General features: G+C 47.2%; 1 protein-coding gene across 1 annotated transcript; it reads right to left on the bottom strand.

Annotated features, from left to right (window-relative positions):
- Positions 1 to 5302: 5302 nt before the first annotated feature.
- On the bottom strand, positions 5303 to 6238 carry LOC309522613 (olfactory receptor 5C1-like; the record flags this gene model as incomplete). The annotated part of the gene is made up of 1 exon (XM_082206003.1): positions 5303 to 6238. One exon carries the CDS (start codon positions 6236 to 6238, stop codon positions 5303 to 5305), a length of 936 nt encoding a protein of 311 aa, XP_082062129.1.
- Positions 6239 to 11670: the final 5432 nt, after the last annotated feature.

Raw genomic sequence — 11670 nt, 5'->3', positions numbered from 1 at the left:
TGTACTATAAACACTGTAAGTACTGTATACATGATAATAAAATCAAGTTGCAAGCTGGAAGAGGTCAACTGGATACCTTTTTAAATTTATAACGTTTCTTTATTATTTTTTAAGATAAAAAATGGGGATTATGAAAATAAAGATTGCTTACCAAAAGACAGGAATGGTGACAATTATTAAATGCGGAGTAAGGCATTTGCTAGGCTTGGTCACATTGTTACTACAGCTCTATATTCTGGGGGCAATGGCAGTTTTCAAAGTTATGAAAAAGCAGCAAGGGAAGAAGACTGAAGAAACAGCTACCGTAGCCTGGGAGCCGATGGATACTGTCTCTTTCTCCTGCCAACCTCGCAATTCGAAAGCACATCAAAGTGCAAGTAGATCAATAGGTACCGCTCCGGCGGGAAGGTAAATGGCGTTTCCATGAGCTGCTCTGGTTTGCCAGAAGCAGCTCAGTCATGCTGGCCACATGACCCGGAAGCTGTACGCCGGCTCCCTCGGCCAGTAAAGCGAGATGAGCGCCGCAACCCCAGAGTCATTTGCGACTGGACCTAACGGTCAGGGGTCCTTTACCTTTTTACCACTCCAGTAGAGGACCTTCTCCTTGTAGCTGAAGAGGGAGTGTTGATGGTCTGGGAAGAGAGCTTGCAGCAGAAGCCATTTCACCAACATAATAAAGAATATAGGACAACTCCCTGAGCCTACAGTTTTGTGAGAGCCATCCTTTGAGAGCCATCCGACCCACTTGACAGGGACTTCATGGGATCCTAGAATTGGAGCACTTAAATCAGAGGCTGCTCACTCTGGGCCCTTTTCATAGGCAGAAAACATGGAGGTTGCAGGCCGGTGGTCCTGCTGTGTTTTGCAATGCCACACAAGCCATGCAGCTTGGAAAAGTGTGAATTTCAAAGGGCAGCTGTCTTTTGGTTTGTGTGTTGTTTTGGAAAATGTGTATTTTGAAATTTGTCTTTACATGCAAACAAACAAATATCCTATTCTTTTTATTATAAAAACCTCAGTATTTCAGATCTGGCATAATGTTTACCCGGTACATCCCAATGTTGAATACAATTAGTGATGACCAGTAATTTTTTTTAAAAAATGTACCTTATCATTTTGTAAGTCAAATATGACCTTTGCTTCTTTTCTAATTCCATGATCTGATATTTCAAAAACTTGATTTGTTGTTGTTTAGTCATTTAGTCGTGTCTGACTCTTCGTGACCCCATGGACCAGAGCACGCCAGGCACTCCTGTCTTCCACTGCCTCCCACAGTTTGGTCAAACTCATGCTGGTAGCTTCGAGAACATTGTCCAACCATCTCGTCCTCAGTCGTCCCCTTCTCCTTGTGCCCTCCATCTTTCCCAACATCAGGGTCTTTTCCAGGGAGTCTCCTCTTCTCATGAGGTGGCCAAAGTCTTGGAGCCTCAGCTTCATGATCTGTCCTTCCAGTGAGCACTCAGGGCTGATTTCCTTCAGAATGGAAAGGTTTGATCTTCTTGCAGTCCATGGGACTCTCAAGAGTCTCCTCCAGCACCAGAATTCAAAAGCATCCATTCTTCGGCGATCAGCCTTCTTTATGGTCCAGCTCTCACTTCCATACATCACTACTGGGAAAACCATAGCTTTTACTATATGGACCTTTGTTGGCAAGGTGATGTCTCTGCTTTTTAAGATGCTGTCTAGGTTTGCCATTGGCTTTCTCCCCAAAACTTGATATAGACACCTTAAAGCAAGGATGGGGAGTCCTTGATCTGCCAAATGTTGTTGGACTGCTTCCCCCAGGGGATGATGGGAACTGAAGTCCAAGACCTTCTAGAGGGCAACGGGTTCCCTGCCTTAAGGCATTCCTACTACATATGCCAATATACACCTTGTGTTAATGTTCAGTGTTATAAATTGTTCACATAGAATCATAGAATCATAGAGTTGGAAGAGACCACAAGGGCCATCGAGTCCAACCCCCTGGCAAGCAGGAAACACCATCAGAGCACTCCTGACATATGGTTGTCAAGCCTCTGCTTAAAGACCTCCAAAGTAGGAGACTCCACCACACTCCTTGGCAGCAAATTCCACTGTCAAACAGCTCTTACTGTCAGGAAGTTCTTCCTAATGTTTAGGTGGAATCTTCTTTCTTGTAGTTTGGATCCATTGCTCCGTGTCTGCTTCTCTGGAGCAGCAGAAAACAACCTTTCTCCCTCCTCTATCTGTACATCTGTCTGTATTGAGAGAAAAAGGAGGAGTGCACCTTAGGGGTGAGGTCAAGCCGTTGGAGAGTTACAGTGCTTGCTGTGGCCATAGAGACTAAGACAGGAGAAACATGTCTTGTTGCAGGTGGGGCAGACAAAGGCATCCGGTTTCACTGTTACAGATGTGCTATGGCGTTTCTTCTTTATGTGCTCCTCCCAGCGGTCACTACTGGTCTTCTTCTGGCCACTACTGAGGATATACAACCTGTCTCCAAGCATTGCGGTCATCTGCAAGGGAATCCCATACAATGGGGTTGATGTTGCCAGTCTTCATGTCACATTTGCAGACATCTTTGTTGCACAGAGTTGGTCTGTCAACAGGGTTGGTGTCTGAAGACAGCTCCTCACAGAGCACATCGTTTGGGATCCTACCAACTTCCGTTCTGTGGGCATGACCAAGCCAGCATAGACGTCACTGGGACAGGAGTACAAACATGCTGGGAATGTAGACTGGGGAGAAGACATCTTTGTTTGGGACTGTCCTGCCAGGTAATGTTACAAATAAATGAGTGGAATTCAACCTTGCACTATGTTTATTGTTCTGTCTGCACAAGTGCATCAGCTTGGCGGGTGGAACAATCTGCCTCCCCTCCTCACGTGTGCTGTTTTGTGGGTTCTCCTGACCCCCCAAGTCAATTTGGGGGTTGCGGGAGGAGAAGAGATCCATTGCGCAAGTGGAAGTCCTTGCACAGGGCTTCTGCTGATGGTGTTCATGAGGTGAATCCTGCCCATTAAGTGGTTGTTGTTATTTTAAAAACTTTCTACTGTTTGTGTTACTGTTTTCCCTTCATGACTTTGCTCTGTTAGCTGATTACATTGGTGTTTAAAATAATTCAATAATAATAATAATAATAATAATAATAATAATAATAATAATTTATTATTTATACCCCGGCCATCTGGCTGAGCTTCCCCAGCCACTCTGGGCAGCTTTAAAAAGCATGGGGGAGAGGACGGAACCCTGAGGCACCCCACAAGTGAGACCCCCGGGGTCTGAAAACTCATTCCCCAACACCACTTTCTGGACACGGCCCAGGAGAAAGGAGCGGAACCACTGTATAACAGTGCCCCCAGCTCCCAGCCCCTCTAGATGGTCCAGAAGGATGTCCTTTCTCCTTTCTCCTGGGCCGTGTCCAGAAAGTGGTGGTGGGGGATGAGTGTTCAGACCCCTGGGCTCTCACTTGTGGGGTGCCTCAGGGTTCCGTCCTCTCCCCCATGCTTTTTAATATCTATATGAAGCCGCTGGGAGAGATCATCAGGGGGTTTGGACTGGGTGTTCATCAGTATGCAGATGACACCCAGCTCTACCTCTCCTTTAAATCAGAACCAGTGAAGGCGGTGAAGGTCCTGTGTGAGTGCCTGGAGGCTGTTGGAGGATGGATGGCGGCTAACAGATTGAGGTTGAATCCTGACAAGACAGAAGTACTGTTTTTGGGGGACAGGGGGCGGGCGGGTGTGGGGGATTCCCTGGTCCTGAATGGGGTAACTGTGCCCCTGAAGGAACCGGTGCGCATCCTGGGAGTCATTTTGGACTCACAGCTGTCCATGGAGGCACAGGTTAATTCTGTGTCCAGGGCAGCTATCTACCAGCTCCACCTGGTACACAGGCTAAGACCCTACCTGCCCGCGGACTGTCTTGCCAGAGTGGTGCATGCTCTAGTTATCTCCCACTTGGACTACTGCAACGCACTCTACATGGGGCTACCTTTGAAGGTGACCCGGAAACTGCAATTAATCCAGAATGCGGCAGCTAGACTGGTGACTGGGAGTGGCCGCCGGGACCACATAACACCGGTTCTGAGAGATCTGCATTGGCTCCCAGTACGTTTCCGAGCACAATTCAAAGTGCTGGTGCTGACCTTTAAAGCCCTAAATGGCCTCGGTCCAGTATACCTGAAGGAGCATCTCCATCCCCATCGTTCAGCCCAGACACTGAGATCCAGCACCGAGGGCCTTCTGGCGGTTCCCTCATTGCGCGAAGTAAGGTTACAGGGAACCAGGCAGAGGGCCTTCTCGGTAGTGGCGCCTGCCCTGTGGAACGCCCTCCCAGCAGATGTCAAAGCAATAAACAACTATTTTACTTTTAAAAGTCATCTGAAGGCAGCCCTCTTTAGGGAAGTTTTTCATGTTTGAAGCTGTACTGTTTTTAATATTCAGTTGGAAGCTGCCCAGAGTGGCTGGGGAAACCCAGCCAGATGGGCGGGGTATAAATAATAAATTATTATTATATTATTATATTATGGTTGATGGTGTCAAAGGCCGCTGAGAGATCCAGCAGAACTAGGAAACAGATTTCACCTTTGTCCCTAGCCCGCCTCCAGAGATCATCGAGCAGTGCGGCCAAGGCAGTTTCAGTCCCAGGGTGAGGCCTGAATCCCGATTGGAAGGGATCCAAATGGTCTGCATCCTCCAGGTGTGCTTGGAGTTGTTCAGCAACCACCCGCTCAATCACCTTGCCCAAGAATGGAAGATTTGAGACTTGAGACTGGGTGATAGCTGGCCATAATGGCCGGGTCTAAAGATTTTTTTTAAGAAGTGGTTTAATGACCGCCTCTTTCAGCGGGTCTGGGAAGGCTCCCTCACCGAGGGAAGCATTCACCACCCCACGAAGCCCATCGCCCAACCCTTCCCGGCTAGCTTTTATCAGCCAGGATGGACAAGGATCAAGGAGACAGGTGGTTGGTTTTACTCCTCCAAGCAGCCTGTCCACATCCTCAGAGGTTTAGGATGATTCTAGTAAGATGTCATGCGTTTTTGTCATCATCTATCTCTGCCCCTCTCTTGATTAAAAAACAAAAATGTTGGCGCTTCTGACAATTCTCTTGAAGTACTGACTTGACCAATTATCTTGTCTTACATGTAGATACTAGAACATGATGGTGACAGACAGTGATGAACATTGAACAGGAAATAAGATGAGATTTAAAAGTAAGAGAAACCTTAGCAGAAGAAATCCAAGGATATCAGTCGGAGGTAGTCTAAATATTTTTGGACTACGGCTCGCATGATCGGACATGCATGCAGGACTTTTTCCTGGATCTGACTTCCTCAGCTCAAGAACACCATGTCCAGTGGCCCCATTTGCCTAGCCTCCTCCTGGCAGCCCGCTTGACCTCAGTATTACGGAGACTGTAGATGCCAGGATTGAGGGTAGGGATTACCACCGTGTAAAAGACAGAAGCCATCTTGTCGGTCTGTGGTGCATAAGTGCCACCAGGCCGTAGGTACATGAAAATAAGAGTTCCATACAGCACCCCCACAGCTGTCAGATGGGACCCACAGGTGGATATGGCTCTCCTTGATCCTGCTCGCCCCACACTGCAGAGGATCATGCCATAGGAAGTGAGGATGGCTGCAAGAGTGCTGCTCTGGATGGTTCCACAGACCACATAAAGCAGCAGCTGGTTGAGGTCTGTATTTGCACAGGCCAAAGCCAGCACTGGAGGGATGTCACAAAAGAAGTGGTCCAAAGTATTAGCATTGCAGAAGGGCAGGCAGAATGCCATGCCGGAGTGGATGGCTCCAGAGGTCACACCAGCTGTGCAGGACACTGCCACTAGGAGGCGACAAAGGCGCTGTGGCATGGCTGCTCCATAGTGCAGAGGGCGGCAGATGGCTGCATAGCGATCATAAGCCATAGCAGCCAAGAGGCAACACTCAGCATCAGAAGCAGCTGCAAAGAAGAACATCTGGAGGGCACAGGCGGGGAGGGGGATGGTGTTGTGTCCTTTCAGAAGGCCCAGGAGCAACTTGGGGGCCACGGTGCAGCAGGAGCACAGGTCCATCAGGGCCAGGTGGCTCAGGAAATAGTACATGGGAGAGTGCAAGGATGGCTCAGCCCTGATGAGGATGGCCAGAAACAGGTTCCCGGCCAGGCCAAGGAGATAGATGGGCAGGAAGAAGCTGAAGAGAAGGAGCTGAAGGTCACGCTGGGAAGTGAAGCCCAGGAGGACAAACTCTGTCACCACAGTGCCATTGTGATGAGCCATCGGATCTGTTGGAGGGAGAAACGACTTTTGAATCCTGTCCTCCACACATTCCATCAAGAGAGCAGACCCAGCCCTCTTTTTATTAATGATAAATAAATAACAATTAATCATTATTTTATTGCTCAACCCTACATGCCCAGACATTCCTCAAGGAGGATGCCCCATTCTCTTCCACTAAGAGTAGATAAAAGCTCATAGCCCTGGGCATGATTTACCACTGAGCTGTTCAGAACCACAGCCTTCATTCAGCCATGAAAGATAGAGATAAAGAGACTGGATGACCATTGCTTCAGCTCCAATATTCAGAGGAAGGGAGTGTATTGGGTGTTAGGTAGTATCTCTGGTGGAGGACACATGGTGCTCCTTCTGGTAGTTTGTCCGCCTTTGGTCCCTACCCTGCACTCAGCTCTCACCTGTGGCTCCTAGAAACTTTCAGCATGCAACAGTGGCTGCACCCCTGAAATGGTGTTGACTGGCTGGCTAAAGCAGGTCAGAGGAGCCAATAGGTCTCAAACCCTCAGTGTGTTAGGGACTTCCCCTGCATATGAAGACAGGCTCCAGCAGATTGAGCAGACGATACTGAAAGTGGGTCCAATGGTTAAGAAGGCGGTTTCTGCACATGCTGTAGAGGGAAGTGAGGGACAGGTGGTGCTTGTCAACCTAAGAAGGTAGCCCATCTAGGAGAAGGAAAACTCTGATCCTAAACCTTTGCTGCCTTGCAGGACATCTTCAGAAGAAGGAAAGGCTAAGGAGTAAACCCTACATAAATCCGGAGTGGAGGCCCTGAGACTGTTGGGTGGCGCTTTGTACGCCTCTTTCCAACAACTCCTGTATTGCTCTGCTTTCCTTTGCACCACATCAGCAAGGCTGAGGGGTCTTGTCTGGGCAGCCCAGGACCTCCATGCACACTGCCAGGGATTTTTTCCCCAGCTGGAACTCAGTTCCAGCACCTCTCAGGTGGGTGCCATTGGCATTATAAGAGAACAAGGGAGGCGTTCATGGTGAGTTCCAGCACCTCTTTCCCCAGAAAAACAGAACTGCACACTGCCCTTGTGTCCTAGGAGGTCACTTCAGAGTTACTACCACAGTGGTTTGACGTCAAACCCAGAGGTGCACTCTGTTGTTTCTCAGGACAGACAGATACCAGCAGTTCAGAGGAAAGCAGGAACTCTTCATGCCCACCAGATGGTGATGGAACACATATCGTGGAGAACATGGAGAGTGGAATTGTCATGGACATGGACACACAAACATACAGGATTGAATCCAGTGCTAGTCCTTCTCAGAGTAGACCCATTGAAATTACTAAACTTAAGGTAGTCAGGCTTATTATTATTAGAATTTATATTCTCCCCAATATCCAGAGTGCTCAAGGTGGTTCACAGAACAAACTCAAAATATAAAACCATAAAATATATAATCAAAATAAAAACAACTACCCAATAATGCCCCCTCATTATCTGAATGGGTGTTAAATACAACCCACAATCACCATAGCTTTACTCAGCTCTACATGGTATCCATTGTCTACATACCTTTTTTTAAAAAAAGAAGCTCCCCAAGGAATTTACAGTCCAAAGGCAGGGAAGAAAAGGGAAGGGAGGAATGGGAGATAAAAGAATAACAAGGGATGAATATGCCCAGATGTTGTTATAGGTATTTAAGGTTCATGCCAGTTGGGAATGTCAGGCAATAGGTTGACACTCTATGGGAAAGGCATGCTTTGAGGAGGTATTTAAAAGAGGAAGCAGAGATGGCAGCTCAGAGGTATCTGGAGCTATCAAGGGAGAAGGAGTGGAGAGACAGCAGGAGGCAGTAGAGTTGGAAGAATGAAGATATGGGGGGAGTAATTGAAGGTCAAAAGAGAAGGATGAGAGTAAATTCTTTGAAGAAAAGGACAAAGAATTTGTACTGGATGCAGGAAAGCTTGGGAGGTGAGAGGAGCAACTTGAGCAGAGGTCCCTGAGGGTGGAGAACCTGTGGCCCGACAGATTTTGATGAACTCCAACCCCTCTTATTATCCCTTCTGCTGGGAGTTGGAGCTCAGCAACATCTGGAGAGGACCAGGTTGGTGAAGGCTGCCATAGATCATAAAAGTTTCCCTATCCAAGTGCCTGATACAAGTCCAAAAACATCTGGAGGGTCACAGCCTCGGAGGAAAGCCAACCGTAGACGCAGAAGTGCTTTTAATAAGCTCTGGAATCTTATAAGGTAGAACTGGATGTGATTAAGTTTAGAGTCAGGACTGGTCACTACAAATGTTGATCTGATATCTAACAGCCCCCATAATCCCTCACCACTGGCCATTCTGACTGGGTCTTCTGGGAGCCTGAGCCACAAAACAGCTGGAGAGACCCTTACCACAGATCAGGACAGGCCTCGATTCCGTTATTTAGTTCCCAGTTCCCATCATACCTGTGCAGAAAGAGAACGTGTGTCTTTGTTAGTTCTTGTGTGATGACGCTCAGGCTGCTTTTTTAAAGCTTTCTTATGCTGCTCTGGAAGTCATGATTTGCCTCAATCTTTTTCCTGTGGGAGAGAGAAGATGATCTAATGCTCCTTTCCCTTGGTGCAACTCCCTGAAAAAGACCCCTTTGGGGACAATTGTAGTTTCTTTAGCTAGTACTGGTGTCTCTGCACTCAGAGGGACTTGTTATCCAGCCCAGAAGCCTTTCTCTTTCCAGCTGATGATTATTCTCCCACTAATTAAAAGAAATGTACAGGATTGATTAATAAAAATAAAATAAAATTAGTTTGCAAGTTCTGGCAAGTTAACTCTGTGTCCAGGGTGGCTGTCTACCAGCTCCATCTGGTACACAGGCTGACACCCTACCTGCCTGTGCACTGTCTCACCAGAGTGGTTCTTGCTCTAGTTATCTCCCGCTTGGACCACTTCAATGAGCTCTATGTGGGGCTACCTTTGAAGGTGACTCAGAAACTACAACTAATCCAGAATGTGATAGCTGGGAGTGGCCACCGAGACCATATAACTCTGTTCCCGTAGGTGACAGCTCCCTGGGGACCACAAAATGCCCCATAATGGGGCTGGGCATCCACAAATTTTGGTGCCAGGGCCATGCACACTGCCTGGCACCCATGGCCCCAGGCATCCACGGGTACAGAGCCAAGCTGGCACTCCTGACTAGTCCTAAAGGATCCACACTGTCTCCTGGTACGTTTCTGAGCACAATTCAAAGTGTTGGTACTGGCCTTTAAAGCCATAAATGACCTTGGCCCAGTATAACTGAAGTAGCGTCTTTGCCCCCTCATCCAGCTCTGGTCCAGAGGTCCAGCTCTGAGGGCCTTCTGGTGGGATAAGTCCCACGATTGGAATGTAATAATGGGGGGATACAATCTATTTCAGAGAAACAGACCAGACAAGAAAGGAGGAGGAGTGGCGTTATATGTCAGGGATGTGTATACCTGTGAAGAGATCCAAGATTTAGATCCTCAAAGCCAAAGTGAGAGCATTTGGGTCAAAATTAAGGGAGAGAAGAATAACAGAGACCTCATTGTGGGAGTTTACTATAGATCCCCAAGCCAAACGGAGGACATAGATGATGCTTTCCTGGAACAGATGGCCAAGCATGCAAAAGGAAGGGAGATAGTAGTAATGGGGGACTTCAATTACCCGGATATTTGTTGGACGTCAAACTCAGCCAAGAGCATAAGGTCAAACAGATTCCTCACTGGCCTTGCAGACAACTTCATTGTCCAGAAAGTGGGAGAAGCAACAAGAGGAACAGCCATTTTAGATCTGGTCCTAACCAATGTTGATGACCTGGTTAGTGGGGTAGAAGTGGAAGGATCATTAGGCGCGAGTGATCATGCTCTTCTGAAGTTTACTATACAGCGGAAAGGAGCAGCCAAGCATACTAGGTCTCAATTTCTTGACTTTAAGAAAGCCGACTTCATAAAACTTAGGGAAGTGCTGGGTGAGATCCCATGGACAACAATACTAAAAGGAAAGGGAGTTCATGATGGCTGGGAGTTTGTTAAGAGGGAGATACTAAAAGCACAACGTCAGGCAATACCAATGAGACGGAAACATGGAAGGTGCCTAAAGAAGCCAGGGTGGCTATCTAAAGAACTTTTAACTGAATTAAGATTAAAAAAGGATGTGTACAAAAAATGGAAAAGGGGGGAAACCACCAAAGAGGAATTCAAACAAATAGCCAGCACATGTAGACACAAAGTCAGAAAAGCTAAAGCACAGAATGAACTCAGGCTTGCTAGAGAGGTTAAAAGCAACAAAAAAGGCTTTTATGGGTATGTTCGTAGCAAAAGGAAGAACAAAGAAACTGTGGGGTCACTCAGAGGAGAAGATGGTGAAATGCAAACAGGGGACACAGAAAGGGCTGAACTCCTCAATGCCTTCTTTGCCTCAGTCTTCTCCGATAAAGAAAACAATGCCCGACCTGAAGAATTTGGAGCAAATGATTCAGCAAAGGAAACACAGCCCAGAATAACTAAGGAGATAGTACAAGAATATTTGGCTAGTTTGGATGTATTCAAGTCTCCAGGGCCAGATGAACTGCATCCAAGAGTATTAAAAGAACTGGCAGAGGTGATCTCAGAACCACTGGCAGTCATCTTTGAGAATTCCTGGAGAACAGGCGAAGTCCCGGCAGACTGGAGGAGGGCAAATGTTGTCCCTATTTTCAAAAAGGGGAAAAGAGAGGACCCAAATAATTACCGCCCAGTCAGTCTGACATCAATAGCAGGGAAGATTCTGGAGCAGATCATTAAGCAAACAGTCTGTGAGCACCTAGAAAGGAATGCTATGATCACCAATAGTCAGCATGGATTTCTGAAAAATAAGTCATGTCAGACTAACCTGATCTCGTTTTTTGACAGAATTACAAGCCTGGTAGATGAAGGGAACGCAGTGGATGTAGCCTACCTTGATTTCAGCAAGGCATTTGACAAGGTGCCCCATGATATTCTTGTAAAGAAGCTGGTAAAATGCGGTCTTGACTATGCTACCACTCAGTGGATTTGTAACTGGCTGACTGACCGAACCCAAAGGGTGCTCATCAATGGTTCCTCTTCATCCTGGAGAAGAGTGACTAGTGGGGTGCCACAGGGTTCTGTCTTGGGCCCGGTCTTATTCAACATCTTTATCAACGACTTGGATGATGGACTCAAGGGCATCCTGATCAAATTTGCAGATGACACCAAACTGGGAGGGGTGGCTAACACCCCAGAGGACAGGATCACACTTCAAAACGACCTTGACAGATTAGAGAACTGGGCAAAAATAAACAAGATGAATTTTAACAGGGAGAAATGTAAAGTATTGCACTTGGGCAAAAAAAATGAGAGGCACAAATACAAGATGGGTGACACCTGGCTTGAGAGCAGTACATGTGAAAAGGATCTAGGAGTCTTGGTTGACCACAAACTTGACATGAGCCAACAGTGTGACGCGG

The sequence above is a fragment of the Podarcis vaucheri genome (genome assembly GCF_965113315.1).
Source record: "Podarcis vaucheri genome assembly, chromosome: 17".
Lineage (NCBI taxonomy): Eukaryota > Metazoa > Chordata > Lepidosauria > Squamata > Lacertidae > Podarcis > Podarcis vaucheri.
This window is presented reverse-complemented; position numbering and strand designations above follow the sequence as displayed.